At 40.4% G+C, this 27,848-nt stretch overlaps 2 protein-coding genes across 6 annotated transcripts in view; both read left to right on the top strand.

Moving 5' to 3' along the window:
- Positions 1–15,145, top strand: part of sulf2a (sulfatase 2a) — a 34,980-nt gene extending 19,835 nt beyond the window's left edge. For 2 of the 3 annotated variants that reach the window (XM_020633879.3, XM_020633878.3), the window contains 20 exons: positions 2,134–2,403; positions 3,158–3,397; positions 3,491–3,642; positions 4,026–4,195; positions 5,628–5,778; positions 6,060–6,235; positions 6,336–6,464; positions 6,772–6,828; positions 6,954–7,083; positions 7,474–7,681; positions 10,643–10,901; positions 11,046–11,142; positions 11,259–11,353; positions 11,787–11,846; positions 11,935–12,101; positions 12,263–12,405; positions 12,592–12,700; positions 12,784–12,817; positions 13,323–13,376; positions 13,759–15,145. In XM_020633879.3, coding sequence (XP_020489535.2) covers positions 2,205–2,403; positions 3,158–3,397; positions 3,491–3,642; positions 4,026–4,195; positions 5,628–5,778; positions 6,060–6,235; positions 6,336–6,464; positions 6,772–6,828; positions 6,954–7,083; positions 7,474–7,681; positions 10,643–10,901; positions 11,046–11,142; positions 11,259–11,353; positions 11,787–11,846; positions 11,935–12,101; positions 12,263–12,405; positions 12,592–12,700; positions 12,784–12,817; positions 13,323–13,376; positions 13,759–13,789 — 2,661 coding nt within the window. In that variant the 5' untranslated portion in view covers positions 2,134–2,204 and the 3' untranslated portion in view covers positions 13,790–15,145. The remainder of the gene's footprint in view (positions 1–2,133; positions 2,404–3,157; positions 3,398–3,490; positions 3,643–4,025; positions 4,196–5,627; positions 5,779–6,059; positions 6,236–6,335; positions 6,465–6,771; positions 6,829–6,953; positions 7,084–7,473; positions 7,682–10,642; positions 10,902–11,045; positions 11,143–11,258; positions 11,354–11,786; positions 11,847–11,934; positions 12,102–12,262; positions 12,406–12,591; positions 12,701–12,783; positions 12,818–13,322; positions 13,377–13,758) is intronic. The other variant, XM_020633880.3, reaches the window with a different exon arrangement.
- A 796-nt stretch (positions 15,146–15,941) lies between these two features.
- The window catches only part of arhgap46a (Rho GTPase activating protein 46a), a 31,988-nt gene continuing 20,081 nt past the window's right edge, over positions 15,942–27,848 (top strand). For 2 of the 3 annotated variants that reach the window (XM_065955009.1, XM_020633781.3), the window contains exon 1: positions 15,942–16,100. In XM_065955009.1, coding sequence (XP_065811081.1) covers positions 16,087–16,100 — 14 coding nt within the window. In that variant the 5' untranslated portion in view covers positions 15,942–16,086. Of the gene's footprint in view, positions 16,101–19,373; positions 19,515–27,848 lie in introns of those variants that run through there. The other variant, XM_065955010.1, reaches the window with a different exon arrangement.

Genomic DNA, 27,848 nt, shown 5'->3' with positions numbered 1-27,848 from the left:
TCAGTTAGAGCTGATAAAAGCCTGAAAATCCAATTAGTCCTCAGCATCAGGAGAAAGGGGGAGGCCTCATGGGGGTTATGTCAGAAAATATCCACCATTGCAGCATGTCAATAACACAACATTTACATACTTGGCTATTGATATATCAGTGTGTAAAACTGAGCTGGCTTTTTTCCCGTTAATCAGGACTATATTTGGTACTCCTCCCTGACGGGTTTGCCTGCTTAAGCTTCTCGAACAGATAAACAACTTTTGAAAAGGAAGAACTGTTCCTTCCACACAAAACACTACTCTAAAACGCAGCCAATGGTGGAGGACCATCTTAATTTGAGCACATTGAGTCTATTCTTTAGACATCTACTTAATTCAAAGTAGATGTCCCAGAATTCATTTTAGTGACAGGCTATTCACTGCCGGTTGCAGACAGAGCAGTGTAAATGTGTCCTTCTTTCATCTGGGTTTTTTTTATTTTTTTATTTCTTGTGGATTTCCACATTGCTGATGTCTTTTTTACATCCTATGCCATAAATGACGCAGGCTGTGAAAGAGCACCAGGAGGCACAAAGACAATTTGAAATAACACAGTGCCCAGGGTCAGAGCTTATGTGCTCCTCATGGGAGAACCACACAACCCAGAGAGTACAACACCAGAGCAAACACAGCTGCTGCTTACTTCATTCCAGTCACTTATACAGGGATAAAGATGTAATCATCTCTTTCCTCATTTGACATTTGACATTTTTGCTTCTGTAACAACATATTGTCTGTGATTTGTGTTTGTCGTTGTGTAAGTTTGCATCCGGGCAAAGTTATGTGTGTGTGCCATCTGTTCATTTGTTCCTGCTTATTCCCATGTCGAGCAGTATTCCAGTCAGCGTTGTTGTTAAGGAGCAGTTACCGTCAAGGAGCAGTTGCCGTCCCAGGAGTGAGAGAGAGGGTGCTGATGTGTTGTTGTTATTGTCTTCATCTTCAAATGGGGATTGCTCTGGCCACCTATACTCCTTATGCTGCACTGATGCTGCTGCTTGGAAACTATGTTAATGACTTTGGTCACTGGTCTGTGCTGCTGCTCTGAATATGTGTCTTTATGAAATAGGCAATAAAGTCCAGCTCTTTCCTTTGAGCCTCTGTTATCAGAATCTCAATAACAAAAAGGATGAGGAAGAAATCAAATATAATGTCATTGTTGAGTCCATCTCAAAATTTAAGAGTGAGTTTAACAATACATATCTAATATTTGAAAAACATATTTCTAGAATTACACTCTCTCAGACTAATATTTTATTGTTGGGTTCAAATTTTATCTGCTGATATTTCATATTTAGCAAACATTGATGAATAGTGTATCCTAATAACAATGCTCTTAACTCTAATAGATGGATGGCTGGGTATTGAACAATCACTACAGATAGTCAGGCACTGCAGTTAGATGTCTAATAAGATTTTAGTGCAATGTCGGCAAACAGCATGTTCAGATTAATTAAGAAAAAGCTTTGGTCAACACACACTTGACCCTAATTGTGAAGTTTACCTTACATGATGACAGCAGAATGTGTTATTTTCTGCACATTTAGAGGCAGTTATCTTACGATTCATATCTCCTGCTTTTATTTTTACTGTGTTTTTAATCTGTTGCAAAGTGTGTGTTTACTGAGTGTAATTTGAAGTCAGTGTTTGATAATCTTCAAAAATGGAATCTAGCTTCCTCTTAATGTTGCTACTTGCTTAGTGACCCCTGTTTTAATCCCCCCCTTATCTCGCTTTTCCTCTTTTCTTCTCTGTCTCCTTCACCTCTGGCCCTAAAACCACCCCCACCCCACATCCCTCATATTCACCCTAACCTTCTCAGGGGGGTGGTGAGACCTGAGCTGGCCCTGAGCCCAGGCCCATTAGCCCCAGCCTGGCAGCCATGTGCTCATCACCAGAGATCATTACACCCAGCAATGACACCACTCTAATGCATCATTAATGATTGATTAACGAGCTGAGCTCAGCCCAAACGGGTGCATTTGTATGGAAGAGCCCCCTGTAATGGCTGAGCAAGGCTTACACATGCTATTTTTTTACCATGTTGTGTGTGCTTGTGTGTGTACTTTTTTTCACATCAGTCTCCCTCTGTGTCCCTTCTCTAAGGTTGAGTAAGAGAGCTGCAGACGCCAGTGTGTGTAACGAACGGACTGAAGGGGTGACCACAGGGTAGTGTGATGGCGGGGAAGGGGCTTTCCGCCCCTCTCCATCTTCTTCCTCTCCTACTCATTTTGGTGGGAATCCTTCCTGTGGCCCAGGGCTCTGGCTACCTTTCTGGATATCGCCAGAGGTCTCGTCTGCAGAGGGACCGCCACGCCCGCAACATCCGACCCAACATCATTCTCATCCTCACAGATGATCAGGACATAGAACTGGGTGAGACTTTCCTCCATTCATCCTTTCCTGTGTGTGTGTGTGTTTACTGTTTGTTTGTGCATCTGTCTCTCTCTGTTTGCTTTGTATCCATATCCCATGGGTATGGGTATTCACTCTGTGTTCATCCAACAGCATCAGCAAGGGAAAGTCAGCCTAATGCTTCCTCCTGGCACCATAACAACTGGCCCACTCGAAGTCATGTGCCCCCCTTGCCAACCTCTCCATTGCTGGCATGAAATGAGGGCGGCCTATGGCTTCCATTGTCTGAGTGCCAAACCCTGGCCATCTCCCTTCCAGCTTAAGTCCTTTAGCGGCGTATTGGACTGGAGTGGCTGCATAATGGCCTCTGTGACACCCTTTGTCCTCCTGTGATCGCTAGTGAGAGGACTCCCATTGAAAAGCAGGAATTTATGGTCAAGCATCTGTTTCCCCAAACAATCACCATCAGCCTGAAAAGCTTGGAGTACACAGGAAACCGAATGAGTCACACTTTACCAACAAGATTTGTTCCCTCGTTTATTTTTCCTTTTTCTTTTTATCCTCCATGTCTACAAGGGTTTCTACTCGTCCTCATCAAACCCTTATTTACATTTTCGCCCTACTAGTTACCTCAATATCACAATTCTTTTTTTTTTCTTTTCCAACTGTTTTATGTCCATCTGTGGCCTTTTCATTTGCATTCTGTCCTTGGCCTTTGAATCTCCTCTAACCCCTTTAACCCTCTCTTGCCCCTCTCTGCTCTGTTTTCTCCCAGGCTCAATGCAGGCCATGAACAAAACCCGGCAAATCCTGGAGAAAGGCGGCACACATTTCTCCAATGCCTTCTCAACTACTCCCATGTGCTGCCCCTCCCGCTCCTCCATCCTGACAGGAAAATATGTGCACAACCACCACACCTACACCAACAACGAGAACTGCTCCTCACCCTCATGGCAGGCCCACCATGAGCCGCACACCTTTGCTGTACATCTCAACAATTCTGGCTACAGGACAGGTGAGCATTGCAAGTGCGATGTTCAAATGGGTTAACCGGCGCATTGATCTCTTGGACCAAAATTAACATACTGCACCCCTGTCCTCTCTTTAGCCTTCTTTGGAAAGTATCTGAACGAGTACAACGGCTCCTATGTGCCCCCTGGCTGGAAGGAATGGGTAGCACTGGTTAAGAACTCTCGCTTCTACAACTACACCCTCTGCAGGAATGGAGTACGAGAGAAGCACAGCAGTGACTACGCAAAGGTATTTTTCACTCCATTAGAGAGGTGTCACATCTACTTCCCCTGAATGACGGCCTGCATGGAAGTGAAATGGAATGTATAAAAAATTCAGAGTCATTTTATGTGGTGAGAGGTCTTTAGTTTGAATGCTCAGCTAATGTAAGCGTCTTGTTACCTTCCAGTGATAATTATTATTATTTTTATCCTGTCTTAAATGCAACTTATGTGGATTTTAGAATTTCTCAAGGTTCAAGGTAGTTAAACTGTCATACTCAGGAATATTTGGCATCTCCATCCAAGTCAGTCATGGCCCCTCAACCAGTAAAGTACTGACAGCTTTGACATCTGCTCTTTTGCTATGTCGCTCACTGAGCGCCTGATGGACAATGTCTGCTGGCTCCACAGGACTACCTGACAGACATCATAACCAACGACAGCATCAACTACTTCCGTATGTCAAAGAAGATGTACCCTCACCGTCCTGTCATGATGGTCCTGAGCCATGTTGCTCCGCACGGTCCCGAGGACTCCGCCCCGCAGTACAGCTCTGCCTTCCCCAACGCATCACAGCACATGTAAGACTATGAGTGATTTCAGAGGCTTTATGATGACTCGTACAAGGAGCAGTCAGATTGTTACTGATTTTAGAATATTCTATGACAGCAGAGAGCTTGAACTGGGGTTTCCTTCCCCAATTAAAATAAACAGATTTAATTCAAATGTTTCACAGCAGAGAGACACATGGGTTGAATTTATGCACTCTCATATCCACCTTTCTTTGCTCACTTATGAGTCATCAACACATTCACACTCCTTTTCATTCGACCCAGAATGACAAAAATTCTATAATCTTAGCTCGATCTTATCTTCCACAGCCTGCAGTGTGCTCTTGGCAGCTGAGCACTCTTGCGCGCAGCCAGTGTTTCGCTCCAGTTTGTTTGGCTCATGTGTTGTTCACATTAGTGTTACCACTGTAATGAGTCATGCTCATTTGTACCGATTTGTCAGTCACGATCAAAGAGAGGCATAAATCACCTTTGTTTAATGCATAGGTAAAGATAAAGTATAGACAACTTCTCAGCCGTTGTCTTCCTAGCTGCCATGCTCCTCACTGGCTAGAGCTGCTGGCTTATAGTAGACCTGCTATTGGCCTCAAGAGAATGATCCAAGGAAAGTAATGAGACTGCAGTTACTGACCCTCCCTCCAACCCCATCACACCCTCCTCCTGCTCCATCGAATCCCCCCAGCATCATTAACCTGTGCCACGTAGACTTTATGCACCAAATATTCTCAAAATTCAGCCCCAGTGTCTTTGTACAAACTTTTAATTGCTCTTTCTCCATATATTTGCTCTCCCTGAGGTGACGTTTTCTGAGAGCGCGTCTCTGGCTATTTTTCTCACTTCATCTCCCTCTGCCCTTATCAACCACATAAAGAGAGAAGGGCTGTAAAAGTCTTGCACTTCTATGGTGTTAAAACATCTTTTCACCTTGGCACCTTGCAGACACATCTTCACACTGCATTAGAGTTACCACAGGCTGTGAGACATAAACATTTTTTTAAAGTCAAATCGATTAGCTCTAAATGTTGTATATATTTTCTTCTTTGTTCCTATTAGCTGTTTAGCAGTGTTTATTCTCTAATAATTAAAGTTCCACATGCCTGCCAGTTAATTATTGATCACAATGTGCTCACTGCGTACAGGCCTATCAATTGCGTTGCTTTGCATTTTCCAAGGTTTATTTAACCTCTAGTTTAGCAAAGTATAAACACTTCTCTGGCTTTTTTGCCAGTAAAGATGAATAGATATTAGCACACACAGGCAGAGAATGTACGATGTAACGTTTCACACATTGGCAATTTGCCATAACCCCTCTTGTAGCTATAGAATATGAAAATGTAATAACTACAGATGGATAAAGCAGCTGGATAAAAACGTGACATATACTTGAATAAAATAAGCAACAAAATAATAATTTACATTTCTCGTCCTCTTCTGTTTTCAGAACTCCCAGCTACAACTATGCCCCTAACCAAGACAAACACTGGATCCTACGCTACACAGGAGCTATGAAGCCCGTCCACATGCAGTTCACTAACGTGCTGCAGCGCCGGAGGATGCAGACCCTGCTGTCTGTGGATGACAGTGTGGAAAAGGTAGGCTGGTGGACATGTGCTTAAACAAAAAAACTCACAAAATACACACACACACACACACACACACACACACATACACACATACACTTTTCATCTGACAGTCTCAAGTCCTGAGAGATCTGTGCTTGTTCTGACTGGGACTCCATAATGTATTCACTGACACACTTGGTGAATTGTTCAATTGCTTTTCCCTGAAACTGGCACAGGAGATTTGAGTTATCACACATAAAGTATAACTTTTATGCTGCGTGAGTGCTTAATGATTATATCCTCCTCTGTAGGTGTACAATATGTTGATGGAGACAGGGGAGCTAGACAACACCTACCTCATTTACACCTCAGACCACGGATACCACATCGGCCAGTTTGGTCTGGTCAAGGGCAAATCAATGCCTTATGAGTTTGATATTCGGGTTCCTTTCTATGTTAGAGGACCTAATGTGGAGCAAGGTGTTACGTGAGTGACAATAATATGTTTCTGTCTTTTAAGAGACACCGTGTTTTAGTATTATATGCTTTATGTGAGGTCACTATATCTAATTCTTTCTTCCCTGCAGTAATCCTCACATAGTGTTAAACGTAGACTTGGCACCAACTCTGCTGGACATGGCCGGTGTTGATATCCCTGCTGAAATGGATGGCAAGTCTATCCTTAAGCTGCTGGACACAGACAGGCCAGTCAATAGGTGAACACGCATTTAAATTATTTTGCTCAGTGTCCTGTCATTCAACGGACGCATTAGAATCTCACTTTAAATGTTGTTATATTAGTGACTACAGTATAACCCATAAAATATTTTTTATAGGACTTTATCATGCTATCATAAATTTATTTTCTAGGTGTCCTGGACATAATGAAACCTCAAGCCAAATACATCCCTAACATCCTTTTCTTCTTCATACAAAGATGACATTTAAAAGCAGGTACATGTTTGTTCAGTGTTTATATCACAGTGTAGTCTGATCGGCATTTTGTTTTTTCTCATCTTCCAGGTTTCAGCTGACTAGGAAGACTAAGACTTGGAGAGATTCTTTCCTGTTAGAGAGAGGGTAAGTTTTATTGATTGACCTTTTCCAGGAAAGGTTCTCATTCCGCGCATTTTCTTCTGGTGACATCCGTCTCATTGTTTTTGATTGGTTGAAAAAAAATGCAATATGTTTTGGTGTTCTTTCAGGAAGCCTCTGCACAAGAGAGCTGATGAGAAGGAAATGGCCCAAGAGGAGAACTTCCTGCCAAAATACCAGCGAGTGAAGGACCTGTGCCAGAAAGCAGAGTACCAGACCTCATGCCAGCAGCCAGGACAGGTACCTGACCTGCAGGAGCCAAGAAAGAGAGTCGTATAAGAATTCAAGAGACCCACATGGAGTGAAGCCGAGCGAGTTGATAATTTAGTTTACGGTTGACAATTTACTTAGTCTTGTACAATGTAATTGTACTCTTAGGGATCCTTTTGATGCCAGAATCTCTTTTTAAAACCATCTTAATGAAGCACTAATTGTGTAAAAAAAGGTTCTCTGATTGATACGACAATATGGATTACACTTTTGTTTTGAATTATGTTTTGCAGTGTAAGGGTTCTCTACAGAGATATCTTCTCTGAAGCATTACTATATTTTATGTTTATCAAAATGATGTTATGCAGTCGTAAAAGAAAAAGATCCAGCATCATGAAATGTCCCTGTGCCTTGTTTCAGAAGTGGCAGTGTGTGGAGGACCCGACTGGCAAACTGAGGCTGTATAAGTGCAAGGGCATGGCTAGTCTCTATGCCCCGCGTATGCAGGCTCTGATGGCCAGAGGTGCCTCTAATCTGGCTCCCACTTTGAACTCGGAAACCTGTAACTGCGCGGATGTGGGCTTTAAAACATCAGTGATGAAAAGGAAGAAGCTTCTCACAAAGAAGAGTGAGTTTCTTTTGTCACTCACACTTATCATTGTCTTCTAGTTATTAATAGATCTGATTTTGTTCTGAAAGACACTTGGAAATGTCCTTGCAGTAGCCTACAAAGCCGTGAAAAACAGGGTCATTAATCTCAAACTAAAATAACCAGCTTTTGAAAAATTCATGAGATGTGGAGTATGTGTTTGTGCTGCCATCAAGTGGTGTATTAGGGTAGCCAAGTGAGCATTTCATCATAGAGCATTGAAAGAAAAAAATACAAATAATGATTAAATTATTCACAGAATATGACCAAATCATCAGACCTGGCAGAATAACATCACATTGTACCACTTTGATATACAATATCTTCACTTACAAAATTGAAAATAATACAGTAAGCAGACTTTTAATCAATGATATAAGTGACCATCTACCAGTCGAGGAAATCACAACATCTATAGATCACAAAAAACATACAGGGGAGGTTTTCATTGATCTTAAAAAAAGCTTTAGACACAATTTATCTTAACATACTTATACATAAACTGGAATGGTATGGCATCAGGGGGTGGTTTTAAAATCGGTACAATGCTATATAACTAACAGGCAACAGTTTGTGAAGCTGGGAAATTCCTGTTCTTAATGTCTGGGCATTGCTTGTGGAATCCCCCAGGGGTCAGTGTTGGGGCCTAAACTGTTTATATTATATATTAATGATATATGTAAAGTGTCAAATGTTTTGAAATTGGTAATGTTTGCTGATGATACCAACGTTTTTTGTTCTGGAGAGAACTTACATAAATAATTGATGGAATTCACTTCAGAAATTAATAAATTAAAGATCTGGTTTGATAGAAACGCATTATTATTACATTTAAACAAAACTAAAATGATGTTATTTGGTAACTGAAAAACTAATACTCAGGTTCAAATACAGATAGATGGGGTAAACATTGAAAGAGTTTAGGAAAATAAATAGCATTTTAATAGATGAAAAAAATAATTGGAAATCACACATACAACATACAAGTCAAACTGTCTCAGAGCATTTCAGATTTGGGGGCCGCACATGCCTGAGTTCACTACATCCACTTTTCACACTTCAAAAAAGAGCTATGAGGATCATTTTCAATGTCAGATTTTGGGATCACACACACTCATTATTCATACAGTCAAAACTATTAAAGTTTGAAGATCTTATAGAATTCAAAACAGCACAAATAATGTACAAACTAAAATGTGCTACCACAAAACATTCAGACATTGTTATATGATTGAGAAGGGGGAAACAATTTAAGGGGTAAACTTATCTTAACCCTCCTACAACCCTAGGATTTGTGTTACACCTTTTGCCCTACGACGCAAAAAAAAAATGCTCCACTAAAGACTGCCATAGAAAAATGTTCTGTTAATGTATAATTCCATTTTTTTTAATGGTTACTATTATTAACTTCAGTCCTCACCATACATAGCAAATATTCATTGTGTTTCAATTATCCAATCCACTTAAAGACACCAAACAAGAGTCAACAGCAGAATATGCTTTTTGGCATTGGCAGAGAAGATTTGTCACGTTTTTTATGGCCGCAAGCCACATACTCAGCTCTGCTGCTCATCCCACAAATGCATGTTCCTTACAAATGTGGCACCATTTAGAAGGGAAATAAACAGGCTTTCCAATGGTATACGATTGATTGCCAAGATGCATTGTTACAACAAAGAAATAATCTACCAAACACAAATTTCCTTACATTTTGTGTAGTGTTTATAATAAATGCTACACCTTTGGCCCTGTTTCCCTGCAATATCACCTGTGTAAACAAAGACATACTAACAGGCTTTTGTTTTGGTTACTATGTCGGTAAAACAGTAAAAACTAAAATTCCAGTCCCTCACTATCATGGATCCATGAAATTAAAAAAAAAAAATCATACCACAATGGCAGTGCATTAAAAAAAATTGTTTCAATGGGAGTCAATGGCACAAAAAAATGACGAAGGACTAAAGGTGTGATTATTTGTTTTTAACATAGTGTATTCAAGAGTTGAGAATTTTTTTTTAATTCAACCCAAATACACACCTGTGACATAATTTATGCATCAACACAGCCAAAATTATCCACATTTATCTTTAAACGTCAAAAAATGCACTAGGACTACAGGAGGGTTAAAAACACTCAGTGTACGTACAACTAAAAAAGTTTTTTGTAGAGTGAAGCTGTGGAACAGTCTAAATGTGGAACTCAAGCAATATCCAGACATGAAACAGTTAAAAAAAAAAAGGGTTATAAAAATATTATTTTCACGAGGTACAGGGATGAAGAAGGACTTTGAAAATGTTTAATTTAATATTTAGGTTTCTTTTGTCTTTTTCCTTCTGTCTTCTTGCCTTTTTTTCCTTTTGCTTCTCTAATGAGAATGTGTTCACACATATATTTCTAGTTGTTTAAGGGTATGTGAGTGTTTTCACACATGCATGTGTGTATAAGTATGAGTGTAGTTTCTTGTATGTGTATGTATTTGTATAATTATACTGTATAGGAATTATGTACAACCATATATTATACACTATATGTTTTATACTTAGATGAATATAAAATGTTTGAATGAATGGAGAATGGGTGGGATTTAAATAATGTATGCTTCTTCCCACTCCTTTTCCAACATGTATATTGATATAGAAAGTATTTGAGCTTCTTTTGTATGATGTTGTTCATTGTTTGTACATGTTACTTGTTTTTCACTTTTTTTCTGTCTCCTTTTTTAAAAAAGTTTTCTTCCCCCTTTTTGATTTTTTTTTTTTTTTTTTTACATGTCCGTGATAAACTTAACTAAACAGCACTCCATCTGAACACTGGTTCTTATTAAGATGTTTTAATTGCCACGTGTTGGTCTTCATTTCTCATCATTATAATAGACCTTCAGTATCAAAAATATATTACATTTTTCATCCCAGGTTCTTCACTCTCTCTTGTTTTATCCAGAGATTAAATCCAGTAAGACTGTCTCTAGGAAGCGCTGGGCCCGCTCTGTGTCCTTTGAGCTGGACGGAGATCTGTATGCAGTAGACTTAGAGGAGGGCTACCGGCCCCTGGGCTCCACGAACAGCAGTTGGGCTAGAGACATGACTGGAACAGAGGGAAATGAGGAGGACAATGAAGAGTTCAGTGGCATGGGAGTCACAGCCAAACCCACAACCAGCAATAAACTCACAACACCTGCTGCGCTGAAAGTCACCTACAGGTGCTGCTCTGTTTTTTATCTGTCTACTTTAATGTGCAGTGATTTTGTGATAAAAAAATAAATTAATAAAGGGCTGTTATTAATTTAAGACATATTGCATATTTAAGGTTTAATTTAATATATTATTATGTTAATATCCTACAGGTGTTCTATTCTCATGAATGACACAGTTAAATGTGATGGAGGCCTGTACAAGTCACTTCAAGCGTGGAAAGACCACAAACTGCACATTGAGCATGAGGTACGACATTCTCTTCCTTTTAAAAACAAACCATTAAACCAATTTCACAGGTTTGTAGTCACTTTTAAAGTATAATGAGTTATGGGTGACTTTATGGCTGTTTCCTCTGTGCTTAGATCGAAACCTTGCAGACCAAAATCAAGAACCTGCGGGAAGTCAAAGGTCATCTGAAAAAGGTGCGGCCCGAGGAATGTCAGTGTGACACCCCCAGGTGAGAATGTGTTCTGACCACACTGTCATTGGCAGAAACATTACCAGTCAAAAGTTTGGACACACAACAGTACCAGTATTATCAATAATACAGTATACTATATGATTATAATATAGCTACAGTAAGCTGTATCTAGGACTAACCTACTAATAGAAGGGTTGTTCTATCTTTTTACTATTTTCTACATTTTAGTATAATACTAGATATTAAAACAATAAAAATAAAACATTATATTTTTGTTTTTGATAGAAATGCAGACATACGTAGGCACCAACTTCACTATTTCTGTTTATATAAGAAAAACATTAAAGCATAAGCCTTTAGATCAAAATGTCTTTAAGATAATAACATGCATTTCAATCAGGTGTGTCTAAACATTTGACTGGTAGTGTAGATGTCATCACATATGTGACAATTGTTTTTGTCTTAACAGTTATCTGTTGGAGAATAAGGACGATCTCAGGCTCAACACAGGGCGCGTACATTCACACAGGTAAACATTGAAAGTGTTACTGAAAGAATTATTACATTTTTTTCACTCTTACAGTCTCATTGCATTGTTTGTAATGTATTCCTATTAGAATGCCATCAAAGCAGAAGAGTCAGTGGTTGCAGAAGGAGCAGAAGCGCCGGAAAAAGTTACGTAAATTCCTCAAGAGGCTCCAGAACAATGACACCTGCAGCATGCCTGGCCTCACATGCTTCACCCATGACAACCACCACTGGCAGACACCCCCCTTCTGGACAAGTGAGGAATAACATGTCACTTTATTTAGGGATTGGAAAAATATTATTAACTTTAAAAGATTTTCCAAAGCAGGAAGGGTAAAACACATTTTTGGATCAGAGTTGTGATATCCTTTGTTTTCCACTCTCACCCCTCCCTGCCTCACCCACTCCCATCCACAGTGGGACCATTCTGTGCATGCACCAGTGCCAACAATAACACTTATTGGTGCCTGAGGACCATCAATGACACACACAACTTCCTGTTCTGTGAATTTGCTACCGGTTTCCTGGAGTATTTTGACATCAACACTGACCCATACCAGGTACTTCAAATGCACACACACGTTGTACCACACAGCATAAATAACTCAGATAATACAGAAGATATAACCATACAATGATTCAGAGTACCTTCCTGTGAGCACAGGGTATACAGATTTTCAAATGTTTTCCAGGCTTTTTAAAGTCTTCCTAGACTTTGCTAACATGTTGTTCTAATTGTTCCATAGCTGATAAATGCTGTCAGCACACTGGACCGCAATGCTCTGAATTCAATGCATCAACAACTCATGGACTTAAGGGGCTGCAAAGGACACAAGCAATGTAACCCAGAGAAGGGTCAGTAAAGGGTCTCCAAGGCAAACATGATTAATGAGAGTAGATCCATCAATGCGACTAATGTTACCTCTACTTCCTTTCAGGAGGAAAAGAACGAAACTACTTCAGTGAATACAGGTATTTTCTTCTTCCCTTTACAGCACAGCTGATTACTTTTACAAACTCTACAGATGGAATTTGTGTTAGAGTTTGAACTCTGGGAAGTTACAGCCTCCCAAGGGTGTCTTTGGCTATGTTTCTTCTGACTGCAAGACATCTTGGGAGTCTAGAAAATAAAATACTGAGATGTTGTGATGAAATTGAACCACATCAAACGGTCTTGGTTCCCAAATCCTTACTGTTGTGCTCAAAGTCTTCTCATTATGGAGAAGCAGAAGCCAAAGAGGGCCAAAACACAAGCCTGCTTTAAAGCTTCTGCTGTTCCCCTTTGTAATAAAGCCTAATGTCTCTGCTGTGTCTGTGTGTGTGTGCGTGTGTGTGCGCCCATGTATGTGTGTGTTCTGTGTGGATGTATGTATGTTCTGTGTGTGTGTGTGTGTGTGTGTGTGTGTGTGTATATATCTGTTTGTCTCCATGCACGTGCATTTGCCCTGCACGTGTATACGTGCTGTGCATGCTTCAGGCCAGTTCACCGTCGAAAGAGGCCAAAAGTGAAGAAGCCTTCCTCCAAATCGCTGTGAGTTTGTCATAACCCATCTGTTCCCTTGTAGTCAGCCAAGCTCTTCTCCTTTCTCCATCCAGACTTTTTTAAGCTTGGTCAGATGACCAAGCAGCATGCTGCCTCTCTTCCATTTACTGTAACACTCTATCCTATTCTTACAGTAACTATCACTTACCTGCATTGCAAAGCTGCACCATGTTCCTTCTTATTCACTCTTAAGTCTATTTCAATAAAGCAATGCAGGTGGAACATTGTCTCCGCATGTTGTGTTTCATTCTTGTTACTGTCATTTCTTACTCTTCCTAGTAGGAACAGGCCCTAACTGGAGCCATGGTTTCCAGTGAATGCCTCAAGCGACACATTGAACTCTAATAAACTGTTTGTTTTCTTTACACAGAGGGCAGATATGGGAAGGTTGGGTAGGTTAACTACCTGCATCCCACAACCCACAACATTTGCCTCCTCCAGTAAAGAAAGGAGAAGGGGAAGTGAACACGTATGTGAGGACCTTGACCCCACTTGGATGGACCATAACATTACCTGGACATTACCTTACTGTAAACTAGGTTTTTTATTCCTGAGATCGCTGCTCTGTAACTCTGGTCCATATGGAGGTGATGCTAGGACTGAGAGGAAGCATCTCGTCTTCCATCAAGACTCTGTAGTTGTCACTTCAATCTTCAGACATATTTCCTCCTCATTAAAAACCTTTGTAACCAGAATCTGCCAGGACCATTAACACAAACAGGATGCTGTGAGTCAAAGGTGCCGTCTGGTGTCCACATGCCACTGTTTAACAATTTGCTTGTACATAGTATACATACCTGTTTAAAAAGATTTCTTTCATATCACATTGGACTTGGTGGAAACACGATCTGTTACAAGTCACCTCTGCTGCTACATAAAGACGTCATGGCCTAATGATGTCTCTTTGACACAAGCTGATGAGAATAACACAAGGCATTTTTTATTTCTCTGCACCATCGTGTCTGCACATGGAAGTGGTATGGACTTTAAAAAGCCAATGGTAACAAACTCTTCACCATACTATTTTTTATTATAGTTGGTTTTAAAGCTGATGAATGTCCTTCCTGATGCATCATCTCCCTGAAAGCTGTGAGGTGTAAGTTGACCAGAGACTGCCTGCCTTGATCCAGTCCCCTCCACTGTCAGTCACACTTGTAAAGGACTACACTAACCATTATCTCAAAAACGATACGGTCGAAAACCTCCAGAATATTTGACCACCGTCAGAATGCGTCATCAGTGAATGCCATTTTACTCCTTTGTATTGTCGGTACCACTCTGTAGAATGATCAAATAGTTTGTTCAGCGTCCTATACATGGTGCTACAGGATAACAATACAGAAGTAAACTTTTGCTGTACAGTACAGTATGTATCTGAATGTATGTTGTGCAATTAATATAAATGTTTACAATATTTTTTATAATAGAGGACAGGAAGACCTCATTGTATGAAATGAGTTGAAAGAATGGATTTATAAGGAGAAATGTAGCTTGAGAACTTGTATTGCCCGCAATTATACGTTTGTTCTTTACATCAGAAAAGCACTTCAAGGTTTCACTGTGAACATATGCGCCAAATTTAATGGATATATCGTTTACTCTGTGCCAGATGAACATCACAGCTGTGTAATGCTTAGGCGTATTGGTGTGAATTACAGCTACCTGCCTTTGTAAGCTTCTTTGATTTATTTTAGCAAGTATTTCCGTAGACTTGAGTGCTGATTGTAATTGTGAATAAAGTGTCGTTTGAACATGAATGTTGCCTGATGTTTATTCTGAATGTCCGTGGTTGTTTGTGTTCATGTCCAGCAGGGGTCTCTGTCTGCTTGTCCACAGGCTAACAGAGCTACATGTTCTTCTTCAGAGCTAACAGCAATACAAAGTGGACATGTAGCCTTTTGTCTGTATCATAGACATGGATGAGGTCTTACATGCTCGCTGATTGGCTGAGTTAATTGGAAATGAGTTGAACTTAAAACGTTCCTAACATGGTATTCAGAAACCTCTCATCAAAAAGTAGTCTATTCTAAATGTATTTCACTAAGCAACCGCAGGGGTTTACTTCACTTTTCAAGATGTCAAGGGCTACATTTTCAAGCCAAGATAATAGCCAATATGTCTGACGTATTTAGACATATCAAGACTGGCAAAAAAAACAAAAAAAAAAACAGATATATGCATTTGTGTTATTGAAAACAAAAGTTCAAAGTAAGTTTATAATGTTGTTTATTTTGGTGTCTTTGAATGTAACTATATTTCTTAAACTAGCCTAGAGGAAAAGTGTGGCGACCGAATGTGGTAGTCTATAGTATATATTACTATATATTTACTGAGCCCAGAAATGTTTTGGTTATGGTTTACTCTTTCCAGCCATCCAGTTGAGCGGATCGTGTGTGTGTGTGTGTGTGTGTGTGTGTGTGTGTGTGTGTGTGTGTGTGTGTGTGTGTGTGTGTGTGTGTGTGTGTGTGTGTGTGTGTGTTGGGGGGGGGGGGGGGGGGGTCAGACTGGGCGACCCTCTTCCCAACCTATGACTCACGTGCAGAGGCGGGGACTCCATATCGGATTCACCACCGGAGGAGGACCGTCCCATACTCTCTCTCCAAAGACCGCCGTGTATGCGACGAACATTTACCTTTACACCGATACCAGTTAAATATCGTTTTGCTTTACTCCAAGCCTCCTTTACAATGTGAAGAAAATGGCCGGGACAAGGTAAGTGAACTTTACGTTGACTTTTTAAAGCCAATGGAAACTGAATTGGGAAAAGTTTCGAGGCTGAACTCAAGTGCCAACTCCCTATCAGCTTTCTGTGTGCTTGCCCACAGTTTACAACACCACGCTTCATAGTGGAAAGTTAGCCCACCTCGTTTGAATGTTTCAGGTTTTTATTTGTGGTTTTACAACTTAACACAAGTTAAACCTTTGTGAAAATACACGACGGGACTGAGACTGTACGGCAATGTAAAGAGAGTATGTTGAAAGGTGCACTAAAAGGGTAATGTAGTTTGCTACTAAGGTCACTGTTGCTATCTTATTTACAGGAAGAGTCTTAAAAGATAGTTAAAATGTAAACCACTCTGTATCTTTCTAGCATTAAAACTTCTGGACACTATGAGAAGTTTAAAATTAGAGGTAACTGGGAGTAGTTACACACATTAAGATGTTTTCTCATAGTCCACTGCACAGCTCCTACATTGCACCTTTTGTACATTTTGTGTTTTTTATCTTTATATTTTTTTTAATTCTATTTTATATATTGTAATAGCTTCTTATACTGTACTATTTAAGTTGTTGCTAGTTCTGCTTTATTTCCTTGTTAATTGTTTAGCACCAATACACCAAGTCAAATTCCTTGTATGTGTAAATGTACTTAGCAATAAACCCTGATTCTGATTCTGATTCTGATCTGAAATAGTGGGGGTGACAGAGCAAACTTTCTTCGTTTATCTATGATGACGAGCCCTACATTTGATTTTCCTTAGTCCGTAAATTGTCTGAGCTAATTTGTCTGAAGTCTTTTGGTGTGGTGAGGAAAGCAATAACCTAAACGGAAGGCAAATGTTCCAAAGCCCATTTGTTGCTGCACTTTTTACTGGGTTGTTGTAACTGGGACTCTGAGGTTCAGCTATACTGGTTTGATCTCCCCCATAGATCTCCACATGTTGGATTTATTTAGCATCTGCTTCTAGTGCAGATGTGTGTTAAAATGTTGTTTCATCGTTTCCTTGAGACAGATGCTTTGCTTTAGTATTCAGTCTAAAGCTATCTAAAGAGATCTAGTTATAGGATATGTTATTTTGGTTCCTGTGAAATTATTCTTCAACTGTTTTGGCATGACAGCCATTTATTCCCTCACATGCTTTTTAGTATCCTACTTTGACTTTATGAAGTACACACTTGATAGCTTTTAATGCCTAAAGAAGAAAGTTATTAGGACTTTCGATGCCTTGATATTTCACCTCCCTCTTCTATTTGTACCTCCTTTTGAATACTATGCCATGGATTCAGTTTGACAACCACGCTTACCAGTCAGATGGCATTTATACAGCCTGAAGCTGTTTGTTTTGTCACGCAATGCCAACCTGACTTCCTTGGTATAGCAGTTTCACCACCTGCCAGCTGGTGCTCATCCATGACTGTGTTGGGTTTGTTTTTTTGGTGGACGTGTTAACCTCTCTGTATGTCTTGGGCTATATCTTTATCTGTCCAGCAATACATGACAAATGGAGCGGGCGTCGTGGTGCAACAATTGGTGTTTCCTGCAAAAACTATAGTCAACTGGTCATAGGCTTATCAATGTGAGGGGGCACAAATGACAATGGGATGGTTGTCTTACTGTTGGTCCTCTCAACAATAACCACACACAAAGAAGCATAGAGTGTGTCCCTGTGACAATATGAATCAAAATATTGGTCTTTTGCTAAGGACAAGGCAGGATATACAGAGGATTTGCCATTGGATTGGACAAATATGTTCGCCTGTTGAGAAAAGGCGTTTTTTAAGCTTGTGCTCCTGTGATCACTGCTTGTTATGACATGCTAAATGTGATCACTGTGGATTATTTATTTTTTTCAACATAAAGCATCAACTCATATTTTCCAGCTTTCACTCCTCACTTTCATGCTTTCTGTACTGTAATCCTATACCAAACAGGTGTTTTATTAGACTTTAATTCTCAGTAGCCTGCCACAGTAACTCCATAATGAGGTTAAGGTGATTTGCCCAAACACATTTATCTGTACCTGTTCACCCTCCGCCATCTCTAGCCTTTCCTCTGTAAGGATTACAAACTGGGTTAAACTCCTGGCTCACATTAGATTGAACTTGATGCTAAGAGTGCTGATCATCACTCTCTAGCATTACATGGGATAATAACTTGTTGAACGATCATATGCTCAGATGGGCAGTAAGTAAGAACAAGTCTTCTGCTTTGAAGAGTTGAACAAGTCAGTATAATCATAGTAAGCTTTGGGAGTGAAGAGCTCCATACAGGAAGTATACAAAAAACTATCATAGCACACATGCCAAAAGTTGAGCAAAAACAAAATGTGTTTGGCTGCTTAAATGCAGGATCACAGTTATCTCCCTCAACAACCTCAAAAGCAGTTCTTATTATTAAGTATCTGTGCATTCTGTGCATCTCTAGACGTGATGGCCTCTTAAATCATAATCCACACAAATGTCCCTCTGGCCCAGACTGAACCAGCTTTAACATCTTCACCAGACTGCCCTGCTTTTGGAAGCCTGGAGGGCCTGTAGTCTGCACCTTCACTTCCTCTAGAGGACAATCAGGAGGTCTCTTTCCTGTGTGGTTCCTTGGCTAGCCACTGACCCCCCACTCACCCTAGCTCTGCCCTGGGATTAGACTCTGGCCTCGTTTGTCCTGTCAGCAGGGGAGGATTCAGAGGGACTGCTATGGTCCAGCTCAAAATGAATTTGCAAACCGGGCAAACATGTCAGAATGGCGAATGTTTTTGGCAACACAAAGATTGCACAGTTTGAATATTTTCACTTGTATGAACCCCAAGGACCTGAAAAGATGAAGTTTGAGCAATTTATTTGTTGGGTTATTAAGCACATTACATATCTAATAAGTTAATTCATTTCTCTTGTTTGGATAAGTGACCCCATTGTTCAACCTCCGACAGCTGGTGTACTGGACAGAAAGGCCGGCTTGTAAGTGGTAAACACCCTGATCCTGCCTCAGCCTCTCCTGCACATGTTCACTCTCGTCCAGAGTCTTATCTGACCTGAAAACCCCCCATGTGGTCTTCAACTAAGGAAAGGGGTGGATTTTAGGGAGGACTTTGGGGAGGACAAGGACCTCTGTTTGGTCAGGCTTACCCCTGTAAAAGGCAATTTATTGACCCTGTGGACGAGTAGTCTCTCAGACAAATAGTGACTGTTCAGCAAGGCGGTAAGGGGGCCGGAAGTTCCCAGCTTTTCTGCTGAAAGCTGCAGTATTTGTGGGAGAAGAGTGGATGGCAGACAAGACAGTACTCTCCACACAGAAACAACAGAGCAGCGCTTCTCTGGAGTTCCTTTGTAGGCGGATTACGGCGAGTATATCTGAAGTTACATTGAAGACGGCCGACACAAAAATGTTCTGCTGGATCTGGCTGCGAGGTAGGCACTATTATCTGAAATCTCATGAAGAATCAGTTTGTTGCAGTGAACAAGGAATTAATTCACTAAGACCATGTAAAATCGCTAGTTGGAAAGCAGCATGGGAAAGACAGGCCTTGCTTAAGGTTGCTGAACGATCTGATGAGATCCAGTCTAATCTGGTGCCAATGGAAAGGGGAAACTGTCTCTGGTTCTGGATTAGGGCAGCTGTTGAAGGAGGTCACCCCAGACCTCGTATACATGTCCCAGGCTCCTCCCTGCCATGGCTCTGATTGGCTGGGCCCCCTGTGTAGAGGGAACAGAGTGGGCTCTCGTTGAATGAAGTCTGCCTGTTGATTTGACAATAGTCTGCATTGTCTGTACCATCACAGGCAGCAGAACCGGGCGCATTTCACAGGCTTTGTAATGCATATGGCAGTGAGTCATCACAGGACATTCTTGACAACTAGGTAACCATTTTTTCTATTCACAGAGGGCCCAGAGACAAAAAAAAATAGCAAGAAACTTCAAGTTTACTGCAGCATAAAGGAAAAGGCTGTATTTATGCCTTTTTCTTAACCAGAACAGTGTTTTCTTGTGTCTTTCACTGACAAGAATTCAACAAAGTCTTGAATTTATTTGGGTTGCAGACATAGTAGGTTTGCATTTAGCAAAAAGCTTCAAATAAGTTTAGTGCATTATACGTGACTATTTTTAAAGACCTCATGTCTAACAGTGGCACAAAACATTTAAGCCGAGCTTAGAGCATTTTGAAACTGAACCATCTGGTTCCTGCTGTTTTAACATGTGCAGTCACCCTTTTGATCCAGAACTGCCAATCACACTGTTCTCAAACAACACAAATATCCACAAGTAAAAGATGTATAGTAGTTATTTTTATCACTGACTTTGGCGGTTGAAACAAGTGCGTTTTTCCCCTGTGATGGACCAGCATAGCATATCTTCTACTGCAGCCAGAAACAAACTTTAATATCTTGTGCATTAAGAGACTGCACAGTAACCTTAGTATTTATTTTAGATCAGAACTTTCCAAAGACAAGTGTCGCCTCTGTATTGACAGCTTGTTAGTGCCTTATCCGTGCAGGTCTTCTGGAGGTGTTTCAGGTGACTCAGGTGAGTCGGGTAATCTCCACCTCTGTTCATCTCTATCCTCACATCTTAGCCTTGTTGTCTCTGCCAGATATGTGGATGCCGAGCTGTTTGGTAACAAAGTTCGCTACCTCTCCTTGGAAACCTGCCTCCCTGGTTCCCACATGAGGCCAGCTCAATCATGCCTGACATGTCTTTCAGTGAAAGACGACCCCCAAACTTGTTTGCTAATGTCAGCACACGATGAGTGAGGAATGGACACTGACAACTGTTTCTGAGGGGTGTAAGCTGAAGGGGAAGAAGGGAGGAGGGGTGAAGTAGGTAGTCGGTCGTCTCTCAACTGGAACGTCGGGGGTTTGCTCCCATGCTCCTGCAACATGTCCTTGGGGAGGACGCTAAACCCCAAATTTCTCCTGCTGATATGTCAGTGGCGTCTGAATGTGAATGAATGGATTAGTTAATACTGATGGACACTTTCCAAAGCGGCCTCTTTCATCATTTTGTCACTGTAGTTTGAATGGGTTAGTGGGACCTGCAGTGTAAAAAGTGCTTTGAGTAGTCAGAAGACTAGAAAAGTGATTGTAAGCTGAAGCCCATTTAGAAAACATTCAACTCTTTTTGAGGTCATATCCGTGTTATTATTGTGGCTCTGTTTTCAAACTCAACTGCAACACTGGAAGAGAAGGGCTCCTGTAATCTGTTGCAAGCAATCCATCAAACAAGGTATTAGCTTTGTGTTGTTGTGCAGTTGTGTCTATTTAACCATTTCCTATTTTATTTCAGATTGTTTGACTACACTGAAAGAGACCGCTGTTGTGTTTTGCCGACTGAAATTGTCAGTAAAGATAGTGGCGAGACACAGTCATTTAGATTCCTGCAAAGCTGGATCTTTTCAATTATTTCTGTAAACAGTGGCAAGACCACAACTATCTACAAACAAAAGGCTATTTCTCAAATAAAATAAACAATTTCAAAGTTATTTAAAGACTTTTGTTGTGGAATAGGTGACATTGGTGTGGGATTTGAGAATGCCATTAGTAGGTTATGTGAGCCTTTGGTCATCCGTACAAGGTCTCATTGTAATCCCAATTTCCAGTGCATGCAATAATCTAAATGTTTGCATCATTTGAATTCTTTGGTGGCTGTACGTAAATTGAATATGCCTACCCCTTGGCTACAAGACAGAGAAACCCTGTTGTACAGATACACAGAAAAATATATAACAATGAATAAGGTATTTTAGATGCTCTTTTGTAAAATGTCTTGGGATAACATTTGTTATAAATTGGCACTACACAAATAGAGATTGATTAAAGATTGATTGATTGACTAAAGAAGTTACCTGCAGAAGAAAACATAGAACATTGGCATAACTGAATCAAGACAATGGGCCGGTACAATTTCTGACAAGGGACTAACAGAATGCATCCATGTGGATCTGGTGTACAAAGATCACTGTTAAAGTCAGTGTACAAGAATAAATATTCAGCATCCTAACCAAAAATATAAAATCTTAATGAGCGTTTCTGTGGGGGTTGAATGTCAAGCTGCCTCAGAAGTCCCTTGCCCTCCTACAGACTCAGCAGTCTTTACAAGTATTTGATTATTATATTGGAACACACACACTAACAGAGGCTCGATTGTGTCATGAGATCTACCGACCTCTAACCCTGGTGACAGGGCAGGAACGGGAGGTGTTAAACAAAAGGGCCGAAGAATGTGTGTATGACAGGTGCCGGGCTTTTTCTGTCATCTGAAACATGTGCACTCCGATGTTTAGGGACACATGGGGGGACTGCAACGAACAATACACATACATCTCTTCCCATATCTGTTTTAAGTGGAAACATAGGTTTAATAAAGACTTCCAGAAAAGAAACAGAGGCCTGTGACAAGCTTGCAGTTGCATGTAATCTACAGTATATCCACATGAAGCTACAAGCACACATACACACTTAAACAGGTTTTGCCAAATTACCATTCACCTCTTATCTGATCTTCGTTAGATACAGCGGCTTTCTGTAGTCAGTGTGTGTCCCTGCTCCTGTTTATTACAGTATTTAGATAATCAGGTTACCTAGCAGCCATGCTGAATGGACTTTGGACATTAATACCAAATGAAACAGACGTCTGCTTCTGGTTGATCACTCCCTCTATTATATTGAGTTACAAGCCTCTACTTGCTCTGTGTGTGCAATTTCTTATTGTTGCAACATTTTTACCTAGAGGGCTAAGTTTGTTCTCCCGTCTCTCCACTCAGCAATGACTTATTTAAAATCAAGTATCTAAGATGTAAGAATATTTTTGTCTCTTAATAATTTCCTGTAAATAAACAGGCCAGGGTGGACCTTGGTGCGTGTTGTGCTTGCTGAACTGAGTGCTAAGGTTTCCAGATGAATGGAGGAGATGTGGTAGAAATCAGAATTCTTGATTTTCTTAGCTAAACACGTTAATTGATAAATGAATGTAGTTAAGTAGGGCCTAACAGACATTGTGTTTTGGGGGGCTGATACCAATACTGATTTGGGGAGGGAAAAAAAATCTGAGACCGATATATTGGTCCATATCTTTCTTAGATCTATCTTCCATCTGTAGCGTTAGATAGTACACATTTATTGCATTGATCGATCAATCCAGTTATGGAACACTTTTGGAAAAGATATTGATGACAAGATGGTCACTCAACTGGAAAGTAACTGTATGTACATTCATCACTGCTTGACACTCTGGGGAGTGATAATGCGTGTTGTTATCCATATAGCACACTCTGCTGGTGAAAGAGAACTGAGAGTTTAATACAATGAAACTTCAAATAAATTGCTATTTCAATGGTAAATAAATCTAGTAAAATCGGCACATATCTGCGATAAAATTAGCTAATAAGGAAGTGTCACTTGATATGCTAATATCGACCAGTATTATCGGCTGGCCGATTAATCGGTCAGTAGAATGTAGTTGTTGGAGCTATTTAACTGGGCATAGAATTAGTTTTTGTATTTAGTTTACTAATATTTGGGTGGTGTTGTTTATTTAATTATTCTACACGTTTTATTTATTTAGAAAAGATTTTGGGTAACGTTTTCTTTTTGCTAGTTATTTGTTTAGTAAATTTAGTTTTGTATTAGTATTTTGTTAGGTATTTGGGTAATACTGTGGGCACCGGAGATTATTTAAGTAAGCGGCAGGTAGAGGACCAGCTTGCACCTGGGTGGGCCTATTGTTTTTTACCTAGACAAGAGAGGCAGCGGGAGCCACGATTTTCTTTGTTCTTTTGTTTGTTTTCATCAAATAAACCAGCAAAATACCGCAGCTCCTGCATGGACATTGGATTTCTTTTGCCTGCGTACATTACATCCCCACGGTGTATCAGTGGTCATTGGATTATTTTTGATATTAGTTTATTTAGTTTTTTTTTGTTGTTTTGGACAAATAGTAGTTATACAGCTGATTGTTTCAGTTTCTGGCAGTATCTTGTCTGTCCATCAGAAATGCCACAATGGAAGTGAATCATAAAGCTGCATTTCAGCCATTGTTATCTGATGAAACTGTGCTGCCTCTGTTTAGGCAAAACTTTATGCTACACAGAGAAAACAATCTTTTTCTCTCTGTGTCCTTTATCTTTTTGACAACATCCACAGCCACATTGGTATTCAAGTTTGTTTGAAATGCAAAGCAGGACAATTACACAGGGCTGCTTGTTGCCCTATTTATAGTGAATGTATTGTCCGGTCCTCTGTGTTTACTGCTGCTGGGAAAAGTGCCATTTACACTTTGGTGTTGACTTGAAACAATGGGGCAGATTCCATGAGCTATATTCTGTGTTTCCCTGACTCTGGGAAACAGCTCTCAGTTCTAGTTATTTTAGGAGATGACTTTAAATTGTGGCTGATGGATGGAGCATTTCTTTTACCGAAGGAAACCTCTGGCACAATGGGACTGGAAGAATCAGGAGGTGTGCTCATGTGCATGTCTTTGAGAGGGCTCATATGTCAGATCTGGCCTCTTGGTCTAAGAGGCAGGCTCTGTTTGTAGATTTTTTTTTTTTTTTTTTTTTTACAAATTTACAAGCCTATTTTTAGTTGATGTGGAATAACCATAGGCTGCTAAAGTGTCTCAAGTGAGAGAAAAGGGATCTTGAGTACAATGGTAGAGCAGAGGGTTAGATTTTATATACGCATTTAAACGCTATGAATCCTTTCAAAGGTGTCGGTATTTTATGTACCCACTGATACATAGAATTATCTCAAATGAAGATTACCGTTGGGAAAGAAGAAAGGTTCCTGTAAATAAGATTACGTTAAGAGTCTTGTGACTACTAACAGTTACTATTTTTATATTTCTGAAAGAATCTGTCAAATCCAACCACTCCTCAGCCTTCTATGTTTTCATGTGTTTACTGAGAGGTGTCAGGACTGGTAAAGGACCACACAAACCTCTAACACGGATCCCTGGTCATAGAAGTCTGCTTTAATTAGATTGAGTTTCCTCTGAGGTAAGTCAGGTGCTGTGTCCTTCAGTCACAGGACCATGTGTGTAAGTTAATTTTAGTTCAATATAAAACATTTTGGTTGGAGTTAAACTTCGCTGGGCCGCTGCAGACTGCATTCCAAACCATTTATGAACATTTGCAGCATGAGGCAGACTGCCTGGTTGTTAAGAGCCATGCTCTGCACTTTAATGTTGGCTTCTTTAGTTAGGAAATCTGGTCTGAGGTTAATTGTCACGGTATTATATGTAGTTAAGTTTACCAGATATGCACAGCATCTAGGTTGTTGCTCTATCAAATTAAGTACGTCAAGTTTGAGCAGTGGAATCACTTTTTTTATTTAATTAGAACTAGGGATATGTTTTTAATATAGAGCGACAATCAATTTTCAATTTAAATATGAATAAATCAAAGTGTGTTCACCCCAAGCCTGGTAAATCCAGCTGACAACATGTCCCTTTGTGGCATGTAATGCACTAGACTCATGTTGCTTGACTACTCCCAAAAGTGATGTTCCAGGAACTTCGGAACCTGAACACTGGTCTGTCTTCCTGCTTATCTGGTCGTGTCAGCAGAGCCCAGCAGGCTCGTTCTCAACTCTACTGCTGTTTATTTACCTAGAGGGAACAGTCCTTACGCAACCACTACACCCCATGCTGCCACAGTTGACCCTCAAATCTGGGTTTCTGTTACGGGTTGTTCACAATTAAATTCTCTTTAGAACATTTAAAGGGGAAAAGAAAACAAGGGGGTAAAAAATAATTCAATATAGCTGATCAGATAGTAGCTAGCTGATCAATGTCCAATACATTTATAGTAGAGTTATTTAGTGTATGAATTGCAACCAGGTCTTGTAAGGTCATGTACCTGCATAAAGTAGACAGATTTGTGCTTACATGCATATAAATCTTAATTTATATTTAGTTCATATACACATCTGCAAATATCCATGCTTAAAGGGAAATTACTAACACTCTTAATACCTTAAAATTATTTAACAGAGTATCATTAAAGGTGTCACAAGTTGTGTTCCTCTCAGTTGTGTTTCAGTTTTGACTGCCATGCAAATCTGCGAGAGAAACACGCAGCCTTGACTTGTTTTTCGCCCAACTTCATAAGGGACTGATTTATTTTGATTCAGACACAAACACTGCACACAGAGAGTGATGACAAACACAGGGCTTAATAACAAGGAATGCGGTATGGAGAGATCAGTTTCTCAGTGTGGGAAGGCCTCTTTTGGAGGCTGGGTGCAGTAAAAGGATGAAGGCTCTGGTATGTGTGGGGTGGTGTTGACTGTTTGGCCTCAGCTTTGAATGCCCCTTTATTTGTAAGGCTGCCCGTCCATGAAGTGTTGCAGATCTAATTAGTCTGAAAGTCATCATCTGATAGCTGGGACTTGTCTCTTTGTAACAAGTCGGTATGTCACACTACACTGAACAAATGAACTCAAACCATTTTTGATTTTTTTTTTTTTTTTTAGTCCTTGCTCCGTCTTTTTCTTGTAAATTCCGATGGGTTAAAAATGTTTACAAAAAACACCTTTGTTGAGTCAAATATAGTTGGGACTCTTTGACTGGTGTGAGGGACGAGATGGCTTCCCAGCAAAGAGCCTTGGACACGTGGACATTATGTAGACGGTTCCTATATTCTCTCCATATAGCCATATATCTAGCCATAAGAGTACACAAGAGACGTTGATATTTTATTTTTGAGGAAGAGGTACGTCAAATACGGTACCCCAAGGCTTTGCGGTAAAAAAAGAAGAACAGCTGTTGTAGTCAACAGCGTGACATTGTAACCCAGGCAGGTCTAGCTTGTACCAAACTGCTCTGTGTCTATTTCTGGGATCAGGGGTGCACACAGGGTGGACTTGGCAGGTACATGAGCAATGCTTGTGGGTATCTTATCCGGTCTGAGCTTTGTGCCCCTTCTGATCATCACAGGTAGCTTGAACAGCAGGAAAGTACCACAAACAACCGTGACAGCTGGGAAAAGATCCAATTTTGCAACTCAGAATCCTACCCATTGGCACCTTTCACTTAGAGACACTAGGCCAAAGTTGGATGGGATGCTGAAGAAGAGAAATTACCCAGGCTTGCCAGGACCCTGAAGTGGTCATTAAGAGACTCTAAAAAGGAGAGTTGTGTTTCCTCTGGCTCTGATGTACAGATCTACTGTGTCTGAGACTTGGGAAAGGAGTCTTAACTGCCTGTTTGCATTGCTCCTGTTCCCACATGGATTTTCTGGAACAGTTAAGGCGTGCATTAGGGAACTAGATCAAAGGAGACATAAAAGAGCCCACTAAAGGGTTGCATGACCTGGATATACACCAGCAATCGGCCGCCATTGCTTATTTCTCAGACATTAATTGTCCCTGATTTCATGTAGGTGGCTACAGTGTTATATAATGTAGTTATAACATGCGGCACACTCTTTTCAACACAAATGGAGTGTCCTATAAGTTCTCTGAAATTCAGTTCATGCTCTAATTGCATGTAATTAGTAGCCTCTCTTATCCATGCCTTGTGAGTGTATACTTTTCTGCAAACTGGGTTGTCTTGTACTCTGTTTCTCTTTCTGCTGTTATCTCTTTTTTTTTGCACCGCCCCTCTCCACTGTCCCTTTTTGTTGCCTGTGTGTATTGTGCTGAGCTTGCTGTTGCCACTCTGTGATTGTAGTTAAGCTCATTGGTTTTTGCCATAGTAGCACTGAGAGCGTATGGTTCTGTTTGGGCCCTGCTGACTTGATGCCTGGTG

The sequence above is a fragment of the Labrus bergylta genome, chromosome 5 (assembly GCF_963930695.1).
Source record: "Labrus bergylta chromosome 5, fLabBer1.1, whole genome shotgun sequence".
Classification (NCBI taxonomy): Eukaryota; Metazoa; Chordata; class Actinopteri; order Labriformes; family Labridae; genus Labrus; species Labrus bergylta.
This window is presented reverse-complemented; position numbering and strand designations above follow the sequence as displayed.